This window comes from Pipistrellus hanaki, assembly GCF_964339955.1.
Source record: "Pipistrellus hanaki genome assembly, chromosome: 5".
In the NCBI taxonomy this organism is placed as follows: Eukaryota; Metazoa; Chordata; class Mammalia; order Chiroptera; family Vespertilionidae; genus Pipistrellus; species Pipistrellus hanaki.
In genome coordinates, this window is record NC_140507.1 from 35,271,475 (window position 1) to 35,290,316 (window position 18,842).

The window sequence follows — 18,842 nt, forward strand, 5'->3', positions numbered from 1 at the left end:
ATTCTATTAGTCCAAATAAATAGTAATAATGTTGGAATCTTATACAGATTTAATTCTCAAGTTTAATTTTATGAAATATAGTAGACTTCTTCTCCTAACCTATCCAGTCTAAACAACAGATATCTTTGTATAACTTTGTATAAACACATTAACCTCTATTTAAAAATTATATCTATCACTTTATCATCTTGCCCTGTGCCTTTATTTTATTATTATTTTTATATTTAAAGAATAAATAGTTATGTTTGATATTGAGGTACTCACTAAATAAGGTAAAAATAAATTACAATAATTCATAAATAACTGTGGAATGATAGCAATTAATCAACCTCTGGGTCACTGCTTAATTAGATAGCATAGTCTTCTAAATATGATCTCAAAATCCTTAGTAACACATAATACCATGGTAATTACAGTAAGTGTGTACATAGCAGTGAGAAAGATGGCCTTCTCAAAGTGATCTGGCATCAGGCATTTTATAATAGAAAACTTTCCCACCAGAGATGTCACGCCTCTCTATTTGCCCTGTGCCTTTAAAGGAGCCTTTGAATTTTACTCAGTGCCTGTTCAGACCTGAGTTTATGTAATGTTTGGAGGCCTGTGCTCAGCCTCAGATTCTGTCAGCCTGATGGCTGTGCAGAACATAGGCGGTATCCCAGTGTTTCACAGTGTGTACAGTTGGGGTACACAGAGGAGTCGTAACTGTTTATATGGAAAATTAATAATGCAGGCATAAACGCCATGTATCGACTTTTGCCCTGCCCTATATATATATACTTTAATGCTTTTTCAAAGTGTAATTTTTATTATCATGAAATGTTCTATTCATTGTAATTTATTTTATGATAGTTTGAAAAAATATTAAAAGTACCATGGGCAAAGAAAGCAGTCTTAAAATTAGAGCTTTGTCATAACATCTATATATATATATAAAGGGTTAAAATGCACATTGTCCCCAGGGGAGATTGACAGGGAGGCTGGGAGTTTGATCACTCTCTATGATGTGTGCTGACCACCAGGGGGTGGTGCACAACAAAGAAAGGTCCTGGCCGGCAGCCTAAAGGCCCCGATTGGCCTGATTGCTGGCCAGGTCTAAGGACCTTACCATACACAAATTTTGTGCACCGGGCCTCTAGTTGATATGTAATACTTTACCCAGTTTTTCTTTTTGGTTTTCAAACATTTGTAAGTTATATTTAAGGAATGAGTGTTTAATGAGTAATAGGCTGGAATTTATTATTTATTTTGATAAATTTCAAGTATGTACAAAAGTTGAAAGAATACTGTAGTAACTATCCCTTCTAATTAATTATCTACAAAAGCCTGCATTACTCTGAAAATTCTGTGCTTTCTTGAGCTTAGTTGAATTGGTTTTTGGTTTCTTTTGGTGGCATATGTGAGATTGAATAGAAGCTGTTTATTTCTTTTCTGGGACTGAGTAAGAAGATTGGGGTTGGAAGAGTAAAATAAAAATTTTAAAAAAGAGTGAATATTACAGAAGATTACACAATTAACTTGCCAAGGAATATCTATGGCTGAGTGTAGATGCACCACCAGGAACACTGGAATTGATGCCTAAGTAACGTGTCTGACAATCTGCGGCCCACTCACTCTTTTCACTGATTTCAGCCACAGTCAGCGAGCACACGATGCTGCTGGAAGGAACAGCCAGCCGACCTCCCCCCAGCGGCTCTGGGCCTGTAACTGGCGCTGAGATAATGAGAAAACTCTCCAAGACTCACACCCACAGTGACTCTGCGTTAAAAATAAAGGTTCATTATTACTGTCTTTAGTTAGTGTTAGACTTGCAGAGAATACCTAACTTTTGCCATCTCAAATTCAATTATTAGGTATCTACCCTAAAGATTTAAATTTAGTAAAAATTTAAATTGAAATTAACATGGTTTAATTAAATTTTATATTGAAATTAACATGATTAGTAACCTTTAGTATGCACATTTCTTTGAAAATTATATCATCAATAGTAATTATTGTTGAATAAGGACTACTTTAACTACCAGGCCTTAGGGCTCTCGTTTAAATTTATTGAATATTTAGTAAAATATAGTATTGAGAATATTCATCATCTTATAATTATGCATGATTAATATACAGTTTGAGTGAGGCTGTTTTATGTTTTCAATGTTGTTGTTTTGTTTAGTATTGTGTGAACCATTGCAAGCAGTAATGGCAAGGGTAACAGCAGTTGTATTTCCCAGCCATCACGTTTGTGTGTGTAAGGAAGAGCCTGTGTGGTTTCTCTGCAGGGCATCCACCCATACCACTCCCTGAGCTACACCAGTGGAGACACCGCCACGGATTCTCCAGTGCATGTGGGCCGTGTTGGAATGCCAGTGAAGGAGAGTCCACGGAAGGAGAGCCTGCTCAGCTACCTGACCGGGAGCTTCCCGAGCTTGCACAACCTCCTGGAGGGCACTCCTCAAAGGAGCAGTGCAGCTGTGAAAAGTAACTCCCTGACAAGAACAGGTGTGACCTGGGTTTTGACAATTACAAGTTTATTTCTGTGAGAGAATTAAAAAAAAAAAAAAAAGGTTTAAGATTTTTAGATATATACTTTGGATGCATAACTTATCTTTCATATTGCAACTCATCTCTGAGAGAGTATTTTGGGAAAATTCTCTTTGTAACAGGTTACTATCTTCTTGCCCTTAGTTTGCATTTTTAAATTGTAGCATTTGACATTACTGTCAACCAAGGTGTGATGTGGGTTGCTGTCGAGATCAGACAAAAATGAATTTTCCCATGGTGTAATAAATAAGTTATTTATTAGTGCCTTAATATTCACATACAGATGTCATACTATGAATTTGAAAACATCTGCAAATATAGGTATTTTAATGTGACTTTTCAAAAAAATTACATAAATCACATTTTCTCCTCCTTAGTACATAAGTAATATTATACTCAGTAAAACTCCCCCCCCCCCCCCCCCCCCAGGAAATACAATGGCTACGGATATGTTATCTGAACATCCCTTACTATCTGAGCCATCATCTGTGAGTTTCTATAACTGGATGTCCAATGCAGTGGGTAATCGAGGAAGCGTGGTGCAGGAATCTCCTGTCACAAAGTCAGGACACAACAGTCTTCCGACAGGTATGGACTTGTCACATTATTTTGCTTAATCATCTTAGGGGCACCTGTAAAGTTATTGCAAAATCCTATTTTTCAGAAAATGATTTAAAAAAATCTCAAATGCTTAAGTATTGTTTTAGTTGAAATTGACCCATTTATGAACTGCCTTTGATAATCCAGCAGCTGATGGAGTCATAAGCAGTCACTCAGTGTTTCTGTGGAAAGTCAAACATGAGAGTGTCTATAATTTAAAGAATTTAAAACTTCCATTTAATGTGGCTGGTTTAATTTCAAAACACCAAAAGGAGTTAAATAAAAAATATAATTACAACATCGTATACTTACAACACAGAAAGTGTTTTCAGTTTATTCAGATTTCTATGGGACATAACAACTAGTATTTTTATGCTCTTTGTAGTTACTAAAATATTTAAATCTAAGGGAGTACTAAGAAGAATAATGTAAGGTTCTTGCCCTCAAGGAGGGAAACAATCAGGGCAGTTTATTAATTTTTAAAAGAATATGTATAAGTAGCAAGAAGACTAGTAGGGAATTCACAAGGAAGGATTGGTGGCTATCTCCTAAAGTAAAAGTGAAGTCACCACTCCTCTTCTGTGTGTGTGTGTGTGTGTGTGTGTGTGTGTGTGTGTGTGCCTGTGTCTGTGTGTTCAAATTTACTACACGTTTGTTTTTTAGTAAAAATAATTTTTTTAAGAATAAGAATATGTGAGGTAGCCTTTGATTCTAGTTATAGAGGGCAGCTAAAATTGATCTGTGTAACAGCTATTGGGACATCTAGTAAATTCTATTCAGACAGAAAATAAGAAAATTATGAAAAGTGGTTGACACATGACTACTTAGTCCTTTTTCTTGCTGGTGTGTGGACCATTTTGAACCTGGAATGAAGTGGTGAGCAGGTGATGAATTCTAACTGCACCTTAGTCCTCAGCGTCAGCCTTGGCTGAAGAAGATGGAAGAGTGTGCTTGACTGGCTGTCAGCACTTTGCTGGGGCTGGTTTCCCTGTCGCCTAGAGTTTACATTTCAGGAACGCCAGGAAGGAGCATTTCCTTTGTCTGGGGGTTAAAGAAGAAAGGGATAAAGAGAAAAGAAAGTGCCAATTATTGTCGTTCCACCTCAGTGAGAGGACGTTTGAATGTGCTACGCGAGACATGACAGTCCGCCTCCTGCTGCTGCTTCCTGTGGCCCAGCTGCTTTCTGCACCTTTGCTTCTGGGTGTCCAGCTGAGGGGATGGCAGAGGCTCTTCCAAACACAAAAGTCTATATTCTGGGCTGACTGGCCGTCATGAGGATTTCATGTATGAGGACAATGGATATTTTCTAAGAATGTAGTTTAATTTCACTTTTTAATCACATCTATAAAATAACCTAAAAGTGCTATTTTTTCTCTCTTTAATTTAAATGGTCTGGTAATACTGTTCAATACAGGCTTTGTAAGTTTACTTTGCCATGCCCCTTTATGTCTTTTATTTTCCAGTACTTTAGATTTCATTCTCAAACATTTTTCCATTTAGGTGTTGCACCCAATCTTCCCACAATACCCTCAGCCTCCGATTTCAACACTGTCCTGTCTAGTGACCAGAACACTCTGGATGGGACCCCTTCTCAGCACAGTATGAGTCAGGATGATGTGGCAGGTGTAGAAGAAGCCAACCAAGGTTTTCCTGCGGTTCAGCTGGCTGATGCCCAGGTGAGCCAGCCTGTCCCTCCAGTTGTAAAAACCTCTTAGGCAGCACTGAGCAGCTGGAGCCATCTCTTAATTCACCTTGGAATTTAGGGAAAACCTTAGTTCTGTGCTTGTCTACCTAAAGCCTTCATGCAAAAAAGGAGGAGTTTTCAAAAAGGACATGGATTAATTAAGCATTTATAGATATTCATTAAACAGAAGAATGGCATAGTTGTTTATCACATATACATTGGTAACATTGTTTTTTGATATACAGATTAGCTAGATATCATGACTAGAAAGATAAGTTTAATATCCTATTGTGCTCAATGTTATGATACGACTTTTTTTGAATGAGCAGTGGGGAGCCATTGAATATTTTATTTTATTTTTATTTTTTAAATATATTTTATTGATTCTTTACAGAGAGGAAGGGAGAGAGATAGAGAGTTAGAAACATCGATGAGAGAGAGTTATCGATCAGCTGCCTCTTGCACACCTCCTACTGGGGATGTGCCCGCAACCAAGATACATGCCCTTGACCGGAATTGAACCCGGGACCTTTCAGTCCACAGGCTAACGCTCTATCCACTGAGCCAAACCGGTTTCGGCAGAATATTTTAAAGCAAAAGAATAATGTGACAAGAACTAGATATGGGTAGCAATGTGCTAAATGGATTGAATTAGAGAAATAAGGTGAAAAGATGAGTTACTGAAACAGATTACACAAGTGGTAATGAGGCTTAGATGGCTGTGGCTTTGATAAGATAAAGAAGAAATATTATGAAGGTCTTATTTAATGGCTTAAATATGGAGAGTACAAAGCAAAATCTTTGAAATCTTTTTAGTTCCTCAAATGACCAGAGACAAGTGGGAGAGTGGGCCCTAAGCATTAACAGGTTTTAAAGTATAATTAGATTATATTTATCTAATTATACAGAAGACCTTTTTGTGTTTCACACTGCACATATGAACTGGGGTAGGATAAGAAAAAGCACTGCAGTAAATGATGAATTATATAAATTGCACTAATATGAATGTGTTATGTCTTTTAGGTTGTTTTCAAGCCTCTTCTGAGTCACACAGGGATTCAATCCCAGGATGCAATGCCACTGTGCTACCGCATGTACTTCGGCGAGCATCTTTCATTTTCAGGGACACTGGACTGCCTCCGAGCAGATATCGTGGACTCAGACACGGCCAAGGAGAGAAAAAGCAAAAGGGCAAGAAGGTGTCTTGCGTTATTGTTGTTTGCATGTAAAATTTTGTACAAGGGTAATAATAACTGTTTTTAACTTTGCTTCATTCTCATGGTAATGAGAAATTAATTTTAATATCTTAATGAGAAGACAATTTCCATTTAACCAAAATAGTAGCCACATTAACAGGTTACGAGGCCTATTTTTAAGCCTCTTTTTTGAACCATGTTAGCACATCCATAAGAGTGAGCCACATACATGTGGTGATGTAGACACCTAGAATTTATTTACTGTTGCACTAGTTTTGTAATTTTGTACATTTTATTTAGAATTTATTCCTGGCCTCCTTTTTGAGTTGACTTGTTGCAGGTGGAATTTTTTATTAGGAACAGAATAGAGGTCATACAGAGTCTAGCTAACAGAAACAAAGACACAGCAATGCCAAATGTAGCGTGGAGAGAGTTAAGAACCATCCTTTACTATCATTCTTTATTGTCACGGATGGTTCTTTAGTTTCTTCACTGTTTATAATATGCCTACTAATAAGATTTGTCTAATATTTTGAGAACATGAGTTTTACTTTGGGCAGATTTTGCCAAAGTGTATGGGAATAATAGAATATGGACACAGTTAGCCTTTCTGACATAAGGTTGTTTGTGACATGCTTAGTTTCATCCAGTTTGTGCTTTTGCAAGGTAAATTAAAAGTAAAATGCACATCTACCTAACATAGAGCTAAGTTAAGTATATTTTTCATTTGAAATACTACACTTAAAATTTTAAATAATTTAACAAAATTGGCTTTTAAAAATTTCATAACAATTCTGTATATATAAATAAAGCCTTCTTTTAGTTGTTTTAGGTTTAAATATCCGAGGATTTTCTAATGACACAGGAATGTTACAGTTGCATTTTTTTCCTATTAAATAGAAGAAATTCCTTGTTTTTCATATTGTGTGGTACCAACCAATGACTATTCAAGCTAAAAACCTTAATTATTATTAGGATTACTTTTGGTTTTTGATCTTACAAAATGTCAAAAAATTAGTCTTTCTTACTGTTTATTATAAATATGTAGAAAATGAAAAATATAGTAAAACTAATATTTAGTACATTGTGATTGAAAATATTTTGAAATTGAATTTTTTTCTGTATAACTCATCAAAGGGTGGTTTGAATAGTTCTTGCCTTTTGTCCTGTGACTCACAAAAAAGAATGAGCACCTTTTCTGTGCCTTGGAAAAATGTCCTACTTCAACTAAGTCCTGACCAGTTTCCAACATTTTATCCTTTGCATTTTAATGTCATGTAGCATCATCACAAGTTCCTTTTACTGTTTGATTTTTTGCCAGAATCACTTCCTCCTGGTTGTCTTCATCCTTTTTGTTGCAGTCAGTATCCTCTTCATGCCAATAAGTGTGACTTCCCTGTGCTCCTTTGGCTGCATATTTAGTTTATAGAATAGCGAAGTGGCAACATCTCTATGGTCAACTGTTTCTTCTATAGCTCCATTTACATTTAACTGAATTTCACTACCAGCCTTATAATTTTTTTGTTTAATTGCTGCATTTTCATCCTTGCTGTCTATTTCCCTGCTCGATTATCATTATCTTTTTTTTAATGTCACAGGGAGACAACACACTAAATGCTTCCCTGTTTGGGTGAACGCATAACAAATGTGCATTGACCAATCACTGACAGACTTTGACAAAGTGATATGATTGGTCACTGATCACGATGCCTGTCTGTTATTTATGTAGAGACTCATGAACTGAAGAGCTACAGCAAGTTTGTGCTTTATGCAATTGTTCACAGTAAATTTTGGTTAAGATTTTGAACCACGTTGTTGGGGAACTGGTGTTATTTAAACTATGATAACAAATCCCTTCACGCTGGAATCATCAGTGCAGTGTACCATCGTTGGCAGCAAAAATTGTTTTATCTCTTCACTGAAATCATTAACATAAGGCTAATTTTGACTGGTTAACTTATAAAAAGTTGGCTTAGTGAAAAAAGTAAACTAATTGATTTCATGCTGAAAAGTATTTAAATGACTTGTAAACATATATTATCTTGGGTATTATTTTGTTAATAAGTAAATAAAGATTGTACAATTCTAGAAAAGAGGAAATAAAAACCTTGTCATTTTATTTTCACATTTTTAGACAAGGCCATGTGAATCTTCCTCCACTTGAGTTCAAACCAGCATTAATGTTGGAAACCTTTAGTATCAGTGCAGTCATGATGGAAAAGTCTGTGTGCACCCCTCAGAACTCCACCAGTGCTCTTTCTTTCCATGATCTTAACAAACGTTACTACAACACCTTCCACTGCAACTTCACCATTTCCTGTCAGTCTATAAGCCAGCATGTGGACATGGCTTTGGTTCGTCTCATTCATCAGTTCAGTACAATGATAGATGACATCAAAGCGACTCAGACTGACATTAAACTGAGCAGATACACAGCTGGCTCAGCTTCGCCAACACCTACCTTTAGAACCAGAAAACATCGGGATTTCCGCTCCTCTGACTTCAGCCGCAGTTCCAGAGGAAGTCTTAACGGTGGCACCAGAGTAAATAATGCAAAGAACAAACGGACCAACCCTGAAAATAACAAAAAGGAATCTCGAAACAAAAACTCATTGGGAAGATCTGAGAGAAGAACTTCCAAAGTGTCTAGGAAAGGCTCCAAGGACGTGGTGGATCACATGGCCATCCCCATGGATGACTCTGACTCCATCACCGTGTCAGAGCAGAGTGAGCCCTCCGCCGAGTGCTGGCAAAATATGTACAAACTGCTGAACTTCTATTCTCTCATCTCTGATCCAACAGGAATACTGGAAAAATCTTCAGATGCATTTGGACCAGCAGGTAATTGATGTTTCATATTTTTTAAATTGCTGTTTGGAATTGCACACATACTAAGAAGGGCAGCAGGTGGTTCATGATGTTTTCCTTCCTCCTTCCTTCCTTCCTTCCTTCCTTCCTTCCTTCCTTCCTTCCTTCCTTCCTTCCTTCCTTCCTTCCTCTTCACCTGAGAATATTTCTCCATTGATCTTTTAGAGAGAATGGAAGAGAGAGGCAAAGACAGAAATATCGATGTGAGAGAGACACATCCATTGGTTGCCTTCTGTGCATGCCCTGACCAGGGTCTGGTTCAGGAAGGAGCCTGCAACCAAGGTACATGCCCCTGACCAGAATCAAACCCGGGACTCTTTGGTCCCCAGGATGATGCTCTATCCACTTAGCCAAACTAGTTAGAGCTCATGATGTTTTCTTCATGTCATAAGTGGATAATTGAGATGCACAGAAGTTGGCGGTCAGGAGAGAATAGACACCCTGTGCCCCCCTTTCCCACCTCTCTAACCTTATGCAGGGTGCTCTGGTAGAACCACACACACCTGCTGTCAATAACTGCTTTCAGTGTGGCCAAGGGAAGATGTGGAAATACATTAAAAGTCATTTTGGTAGGGAAAAGGAGGAGGAGAGCTGGTCAGGAAAAGGAAGGAAAGAGAAATAAGGCAATGTTTGGAGTGTCCTTTCATTCCGCCGTTTTCATGTCTAAAGTGTGTTTCTGTTTACTCATGAAGGCGTTCGGAGCCCAACAGAGCCAACCTGTAAAGTGGTGTTTGAGAATGAACAGGACAATAACAGTGTGACAAAGACGCAGAGGAAGCGCAGCTTGGTGACAGCGGAACCCCAGCATGTCACCCTGATCGTGTTCGGGATCGGCATGGTGAACCGCACACACCTGGAGGCGGACATCGGTGGACTCACCATGGAGTCCGAGCTGAAGAGGATTCATGGCAGCTTCACACTGAAGGAGAAGATGAAAGGTATGGCACATTCCCATACTGCTGATGGCTTTTCTGAGAACTGACCCCATCTCCCCAATTCCTGCTTGGCAGTTGGTCTAGAAAACCAAACTTTCAGGTAGATCAGAGAAATAGTTTATGTAGGTTTTCTTTTTGTTTGTTTTTTTTAAAATATATTTTTATTGATTTCTTACAGAGAGGAAAGGAGAGAGATAGAGAGCTAGAAACGTCGATGAGAGAGAAACATCAACCAGCTGCCTCCTGCACACCTCCCACCGGGGTTGTGCCCGCAACCAACATGCCCTTGACTGAAATCGAACCCAGGACCCTTCAGTCCGCAGACCGACGCTCTACCACTGAGCCAAACCGGCTCCGGCAGTTTATGTAGTATTTTTTTTTCTCCTATTTTTGTTTTATAAAAATTTCCAAATATTCTGCACTAAGTATTACTTCTGAGATTTAAAATGTCATTAGGCCTTCAAGGCTCTGTACTGCATGATTGACATGTTAAACTGAATATTTAGCATTATTCCAATTTTAACATATAATAATACTTATATGTATACATGAACACAGAAATAAAACTTCAAGGAAATTTTAAAAAGTAGTTTCAAAATATAGTTTAAATTTTATGTAACTTTAAAATTATCTTTTGTCACTGAATGTATGAGTAAAATGCAAATTTAATATGAAGTGTAATTATAATTCATATAATTATTTTTCATCACATTTTAAGATGTTTTACATCAAAAGATGACTGAGACATGTGCCACTGCGCATATTGGTGGGGTTAATATTGTGCTGCTTGAAGGGATCACACCAAATATACAGTAAGTGTATTGATTTTTATTCTTAAATTTGTTTTAGTTTATAGGAAACTTAAAATTCATTGGCTAAATCCCACACCTGCTGAATTTTGAAATTTATATACTTAATGTTTCAGGTATTCTGATTTCTGTCATTAAGAATATTACACAATGAAATGTTTTAGAAAAGTGATTTTTACCTTTCTGAAAGTAGTTTTACTACCTCCTTCACCCCTCTTTAAAAGTAGACTCCTGGGACATTATAAGATTATGCATCAAGAAAAATGATACGGTGTAAATTTTGGTTAAACATGTAAGATGCAAAAGCTGGTACAATTCAAATAGTTAAATAAAACAAAATTGTAGTCAAAGGACATAGACTCTCAGTTTTATGTTAAGCATTCATTAACCATATTCAGGTTGATTTTAAAACTTTCTTTTGCCATTTTTGCATTTTAACAGTTTTACTGTAATGCCTAGGAGATCCTTCTAAAAATATAGGGTAAGCTTCTTATAGTGACTACTAGAGGCCCGGTGCATGAAATTTGTATACTTAATGTTTACACACACCCTCCCTCCCCTACTCAGTGGGGGGGAGTTTCCCTGAGCCCAGCCTGTGCCCTCTTACAGTTCAGGAACCCTTGGGGGATGTCCAACTGATGGCTTAGGCCCACGGCCCAGAGCGGCAGTCAGACATCCTTATTGTTGCCACGGAGGTGGGAGAGGCTCCCACCACCGTGGCTGCGCTCGCCAGCTGTAAGCTGGGCTTCTGGCTGAGTGGCGTTCCCCCTGTGGGAGTGCACTGACCACCAGGGGGCAGCTCCTGCATTGAATGTCTGTCCCTGGTGGTCAGTGTGTGTCATAGCCACTAGTCATTCCATCATTCAGTTGATTTGGATATTATCCTTTTATTATATGGGATGGTCTTTGGTTGATTACTTCCCACCCACCCACCCACGGTCAGAATGGAGAGGGATGTGGAAGGTTGGCCAGCTAGGGAGGGACCATGGGAGAGCTCCAGAGCATATCTGGCCCATCTCATTCATTCCCAATCAGCTAGACCCCAGTAACAAGCTAACCTACCTTTCAGAGCATCTGCCCCCTGATGGTCAGTGCACATCATAGCTACTGGTTGACCGGTCGACTGTATGCCCCCTGGTGGTCAGTGCATGTCATAGCAAGTGGTTGAGCAGCCTTAGCATATCATTAGCACATTATACTTTGATTGGTTGAATGGATGACTGGACAACCAGACACTTAGCATGTTAGGCTTTTATTATATAGGATGACATTCCATATCACTTTTCTTTTGACTGTTCTTTTCCTTATAAGTTCTATTCTTGGATCTGTTTAGAATTATTACCTTTATACATGATATTCAGATTATTCATCTATTATCACTACATTAAACCACTTACGTGGTTCATACAACTTGGGATTATAGACCTTCATTCCTAAATTCCTCTCAATGAGCAGTTCTATATTACAATTACAAAATGTGCTTAGGTCAGATTTTGAGAATTTGCTTTTAAGGTTATAACTAGTTATATATGTCTTACAATGGTCCTAAAAAGCCTCTATCATGTTAAATACTGACTAAATAGGGGATTTGGTTCAGCATTGTAAATATTAAACATTAGTCATAGATTGACTAGTTACAGGTCTATTAGTAACATTTTTAACATGGATGATGTGATAGCTGTCTGGGGGGAATATTTCCTGAAATAGATGTGTAAGTCTTGCTGGAGAATTTGGACTTGAAACCTTGGAATGAAAAAGAACATATTTTATTTTAGCTGCCTGAATGGTCCAGTTTGTATTTTTTTAAGTCTTTTGAAAGACCAGGAAATCCAGTAGTTGGGAGAGACAAAAGCTTTCCTGATCATTCACTGTGGGAGAGAGGCTCTTATGTAACAACTATTATCTTAAGAAGCACCTACTGTGGAGCCTCAGAGATTATTTCACAATTCCGTGACCTAGGGAAGGTTTTATCCCCTTTAGGGAACAATAAATTAAGATTCAGAAAGATTAAAGTGTTTGCCTAAAATGCTTCACATGGTACAGTAAGAAGGAAGAAATTTATTTCCAATTTCAAAGAAAAGCTTTCCTTCTGGCACCTTGCTTTGCTGCTTCTGTAGACAGTTTTCACAGACCTTGGGCTCCACATCTCCTGTTGATGAAATTTAAAGTACCATGCTCACCAATCTATTCAGAAAGTAAAACAAATTTCTTTACATGTCCTATGTGTTTTATTTATTGTCTGATTGGATCCCTTGTCTCCATCATTTTCTATTAGCTTTTAAGAGAAGGGCATAAATAGTCTCTAAACTTGCAGAAGCATATTTATCAAACAGACTTTCTAAGTATTTGATAGTTGATTTTTTATTTTTGCCTTTAGGAAAAACAACAACAACAACACACACACACACACACACACACACACACACAAGAAAAATTTCTTAACTTTTATATTATATTTGAAAAATAAAAGTTATTATTCACTGCTAGATTCTAGTAGTGCTATGTATTCCTGGACTTATTCTTTGGCTTTTTATTTCCAATTTCAAAGAAAAGGAAACAGAACTAAAAAAGTAGTTTAAAAGGTTCTTTGAAGGAAAATTATAAAAGTGGGAAATAAGAAAGCTTTCCAGATGATGGGTCATGTTGTAACTGATTTATGCACGAATGCTTATCTGCTTCCTTTTTGTTTCCTGCTTGCTCTTGAATCTTCATCTGTAGACTGGAGGATTTTCCTACATCTCCTACAAGCACAGCCAAACAAGAGTTTCTGTATGTCATTATTCTTTTTCATGGGCTTTCTGATTAACGTAGCACTGAATAGTTTTAAGCATAATGTTATCTGCATGGCTGTGAATGTGTGTATGTAGTTATTATTTTGTAGTTTTAACATACACCCTTTTGTAGATTAAAGATTACTGCTATTCAGCGAACACACAGGTAACGGCTACCTTTTTTGCTTTGTTGTGGAAAGATTGTAGCACTGTAGGTGTGTGTTGCTTGTGCTTTTTTTAGACATATTACTGTCAAAGTTTATATTATCACATATCCTTGTTAATGTTTGATGGGGCAGTAGAAGCCAAAGTGTTTCACTTTGCAAAAGATTTTTCACTAATTGCAAAAATAATTATTAAAACTAACATTGAAAATACCTACACATCTCAACCTATGGTCCTGTTTTAAGATGAGGAGCGTTTATTGCTCTGTTGACAGATTTATATATGACTTTTCTATATATGCTTCTGTATTTTGAGTGCCTTGATTTGACTCATGTATATCTGATATTTTTTAGTAGTGAGCTTATTGAGTGCTATATTTAAAAATATCACGAGTCTTATCACTGTGACAAATTAATGTGTTACTTAGCATTGGTTATTTCTTTAGGCATGTTCTATAAACTTTGAATATGCTGAATAAATTTAAGTTCCATGCTGGTAAGATTATCATACTTGGTGAGATTTATTTCATTGCATATTGATAACAGGACATAGACATAATATCAACTACCAGCCCTTTGTTGAGATTAATGTGATCTCTTTATCAGCCAATTAGAAGTACTAAAAAAGAATAAATTCACTAATTTTAAATTAGAGAAATTATTGTTTTCTAGAAATCACTCTTCCATGTTAATGCCATCTTAATAGGTATTGGGGGAAAAAACTACTAGTAAATCATAGTAGCTGAAGAGGATTTATTGTTTTCTTTTTACCACTGAGTGCTTTGCTAAATCTATTTATTTTTCAAGTATCATTTGCTCATTTGAAAGATAGCATTTATGTTAGAAGGCATCTTTTTACTATCTGGGCCTTTCTGTTGCAGTTCATGATAGGCACCTTTCCATTGTATGTCAAAGACTGCTTTGTCATGGTTTCTGCACATGTGACCTGTCACATGCTATCTGTGTAATTCCATAGTTTCTGTGTTGAGAGCCATTCTTCTGCTGTACTTCTTTCTGCTCATTCATTTCACAAGATTCAGTGAGTGCTTATCACATTCAGGGTACTGTTCTAATCATGGGAAAGAAAGCACAAGAGATCAAGAGAGAGAATATCTCTGCTTTATGTCTATATCAGTAAAGCGTAGCAGTTTTTAAATAAGTAGTAGTTACTTGTTGTGAATTGGACTTTTGTCATTTCTTTGTTACTCACTGAAAATAGAAAATCCAAGTTAATTTCTTTTTTCCTGTTAATTTCTCTTAGTATATTTTAATATATTAGGTTGTTATTAATGTTTAGATTTTAAGAAATATATTGCATTTTTATCTTTTCATATTTAGTGTTTATGCTTTCTTATTGGTTGTATATATCCTAAAATAAATTGGAGAATAGTGGAGTTCTGAATGGAGAGAAAAAAAGTGAAAATGGAATTTTGTGTTGCATGTATGTAATGTGTCAGTGTTTCATGCTTTTACTTACACAAGATCCCAGACATATGTCCTTCTATAAAGTCTGTATTAAAATAGAATATTTGTTGTATCTAGCAAACATTATAAAATAAATGTATTTCAATATTTATAGAATACTTATTTCTTCAATGCATGATTTAAACACAGGAAAAAAATCTTAATGTGTTTAGTTCAATGAGCAACTTAAGAGCATTTGTCTTGTTCTCAGAATTACTACTTTTCAAAATTTATCTTTACTTGACTATATTTTAATAGCCCTCCTTTCCTGTTGCTAGAACTGTAGTGAAATGCAGTATTGCCAAGTCCCAGGCCCTCTACAGTGCCCAGCGAGGACTGAAGACAAACAATGCTGCCGTGTTCAAAGTTGGAGCTATCAGCATCAACATTCCACAGCACCCTGCCACCTTACATAGCATGATGGTTCGGAGTTCTCACCAGCTGTCGAAGCAGATCTCAGACCTCATCAGACAACCTTCTACACTGTAAGTTATTCCATCAAGCTTTGTCATTCTCTACAGTTCTTTGCTGTGTGAACAGCAGTGTTGAGGAAGACTGAGTATTGACCGTGATAGACACTGGGACAGGTGGAAAGTAATCAAATGTGATGGTCGGTAGTGCTGGATAGCATATGTCACAGGTGCCATTGTCAGTGTCCCCTGTGGCATTAATAAAGCTTAAGAGCAGCATAAGAGGTACTACTAAAGAGTAAATTGACAAATTCTAGGAATGTATCAATTCTTGTTTATTCTTAACTCATAGAAATTTGACTGAATAGATTTCAAAAATTTCAGTGCCCATTTATGTCCCATTCATGGTTTTGTGCTGTCTTTCCTATAAAGTAATTGTACATGGTTCAAGGTAGTGTGTGATCATGCCACACAAATGTTTTAAAAGGCACTAATTTGGACTTTGTCATGTTACCCTTCATTCCCTTTGTCTGGAGCCCTTATTCATGGGTCTGCATTACTGGTCTCCAAAGCTATAATTAATTAATAACTAATAAAAATATGATAAGTAAAAGATAAAAATAAGTTCTTCTTATTAGTGATTTATTTATTTATTTATTTATTTATTTATTTATTTATTTATTTTTGGTGGTGTCCAAAAGCAATGGACAGCTTTTTCAGTTGTTCTGTCTAGATCTTTAATTCTGATATAATACTCATTCCTATCTAAAGTTGACTAAGTAGTAATAATATGAATGTTTCTCCTGTCAGTGGAATATGGAATCCAGATTATGTCACATAAACCTTAGTTTAAAATATTCTAAGGAGCCCTAGCTGGTTCGGCTCAATGGATAGAGTGTCAGCCTGCAGAGTGAAGGGTCCTAGGTTCAATTTCAGTCAAGGGCACGTGCCTGGGTTGCAGGCTTGATCCCCTGTTGGGGGTGTGCAGGAGGCAGCCAATCAATGACTCCTTCTCATCTTTGATGTTTCTATCTCTATACCTCTCCCTTCCTCTCTGAAATCAATAAAAATATATTAAAAAAAATAAATAAAGTACTCTAAAGAATTTTTCCTTATTAGAATACATTGCCCTGAAAGTGTAATAGTTAGAAAATCAAACTCTATAGTCAAACTGAATGAGTTCAAATCCTGGTTTCACCACTTTCTGGCCATATTTCCTCCTTTACAAAGTGTAGATAATAGTGTCCGCTCAAAGGGCTTTGTGAGATCAATGAGTAAATTATATAAAACACACAAAGCACTGAAAACAGTACTTGACACATATTCAATATAAGTATTCAATTGTTGTGGCTGTTGGTGTTATTATTGTTATTAATAACTAGAGGCCCGGTGTATGAAATTCGTGCACAGGAGGGTGTGTGTGTGTGTGTGTGTGTGTGTGTGTGTGTGTGTCTCCCTCAGCCCAGCCTGCACCCTCTCCAATCTGGGACCCCTCGAGGGATGTCCGACTGCCCGTTTTGGCCCAATTCTATCAGACATCCCTCTGTCAATCCAGGACTGCTGGCCCCCAACTGCTCACCTTCCTGCCTTCCTGATTGCCCCTAACCGCTTCTACCTGCCAGCCTGATCACCCCCTAACCACTCCCATGCCAGCCTGATTGATGTTTAACTGCTCCCCTGCCAGCCTGTTTGCCCCCAGTTTCCTCCTCTGCCAGCCTCGTCACCCCTAACTGCCCTCCCCTGCAGGGTTGATAGCCCCCATTGCCCTCCCTTGTAGGCCTGGTCCCTCCCCATTGTCCTCCCCTGCTGGCCATCTTGTGGTGGCCATCTTGTGTCCACAAGGGGGCAGGATCTTTGACCACATGGGGGCATTCATCTTGTGTGTTGGAGTGATGGTCAATATGCATATTATTCTTTTATTAGATAGGATGGTAGCAATAGTAGGCCACAGTAGTAACAGTCTTACAAGCAGCAGTAGAGTGCACAGTGCTAAAGTCATGGAATTTGGAAGCAAGCAAACCTGAATCTGAAGTCCAGTTAGTTTCACATTGATGATATGAATGGTCTTGGTGTTATAGCATTCCAGTTTATATTGTGATTACTTCTTTTTCTTTGCTTTTCTGGATCATCATTTTTAATGGCTGTTTCTAGGAAGTCTTAATATGGGCTGGAATTAGAAATAAAACATCTGTTTATGTATATTTTTACTACTTTTATTAAGAACTCCAATAATTTTATACAAGAAAATGGTAGCCATTGTGTTTCTTAAAAGTTATTATTTTTTGCTTTGTAGCTCACAACCTGTAAAAGAAGATGTTGCAACTCCTCTACCTTCTGAAAAAACTCCAACGAGTGTTAATCAGACCCCCATTGAAACAAATGAATTTCCTCAGCTGCCGGAAGGCTTAGAAAAGAAGCCTCTGGTCCTGAAGTTCAGCACCATGCTGGATGGCATTGCCATTGGAGCTGCGCTGCTGCCCTCCCTGCGGGCTGAGTACAAGATGGGTAGGATGCGGAGCCATGGGATGACAGGTAGCATCTGCTTCCAAATTCTGTCTCAGAATGTAGTATTGGTTTTATAATTAGCAATTGTTTGATGAAAAGATATATTTGGTTTTATAGATACTATATGAAAATTTAAATAATTTTAATCAGAACACTTAAATTTCATTAATAATATTCCTCAGTCAAGTAACAGCTATCAATACACCTCCCTTGATGGCCAACATGTATTCTACTTTCATATGAACTCTTTACACTTATTGAACTGTGAAGGCCAATTTTCCAGTTAAACTTAAGTTGAATAAATTTCTACATCTGTCAGTTTCCTATTGCCTGAATAATGTGGTTTATGTTCAGATGAGGTGCCTTTAGCTGAAATTAGAGATTATTTGACTTCTTCAAAACAGCTACTTCTATAAGATTTTGTGATCCTCATATATCCTGACCAAAAATGCTTTGCTGTTATATTTTTATCCTGAAATGTATCATAAATAAGTTTAAATTATATACACACAGTTTAAAGAATAATAAAGAACTGTGAACTAATGAATCTGTTACACATCTAAGAATTAGAAAATACAAGGCTCTTTCAAGGATTATCACTACCAGATAACAATCCCTTGGCTGCTCAGGGAATAACTTCTGTCATGAATTTGTGTCCCCTGACTTTTACTTTTCTACCGCACATGTATATACTCATAAATGATTTAAAGTTTATTTGCTGTTGCCTGTTTTGAACTCCATTCACATGGAAGCCTCTCACTAACATATCTTTTAACTTGGAATTTTGTTTTTGCTATACATTTTGTTTGAAGTTCATCTATTTATATATCTGTGGCTTATTCATTTTTTACTGACATATAGTAGTAGTTCATTAAGTGATTATATCACAATTTATTTATCCATTTTG

General features: G+C 37.1%; 1 protein-coding gene across 7 annotated transcripts in view; it reads left to right on the forward strand.

The window, feature by feature from the left end:
* The window catches only part of BLTP1 (bridge-like lipid transfer protein family member 1), a 143,020-nt gene that overhangs the window by 77,152 nt on the left and 47,026 nt on the right, over positions 1 to 18,842 (forward strand). For 6 of the 7 annotated variants that reach the window (XM_084886524.1, XM_084886518.1, XM_084886521.1 and 3 more), the window contains exons 42-52: positions 1,630 to 1,772; positions 2,268 to 2,487; positions 2,959 to 3,117; positions 4,630 to 4,805; positions 5,837 to 6,012; positions 8,144 to 8,850; positions 9,570 to 9,815; positions 10,531 to 10,624; positions 13,340 to 13,390; positions 15,299 to 15,505; positions 17,724 to 17,962. In XM_084886524.1, coding sequence (XP_084742650.1) covers positions 1,630 to 1,772; positions 2,268 to 2,487; positions 2,959 to 3,117; positions 4,630 to 4,805; positions 5,837 to 6,012; positions 8,144 to 8,850; positions 9,570 to 9,815; positions 10,531 to 10,624; positions 13,340 to 13,390; positions 15,299 to 15,505; positions 17,724 to 17,962 — 2,418 coding nt within the window. The remainder of the gene's footprint in view (positions 1 to 1,629; positions 1,773 to 2,267; positions 2,488 to 2,958; positions 3,118 to 4,629; positions 4,806 to 5,836; positions 6,013 to 8,143; positions 8,851 to 9,569; positions 9,816 to 10,530; positions 10,625 to 13,339; positions 13,391 to 15,298; positions 15,506 to 17,723; positions 17,963 to 18,842) is intronic. The other variant, XM_084886520.1, reaches the window with a different exon arrangement.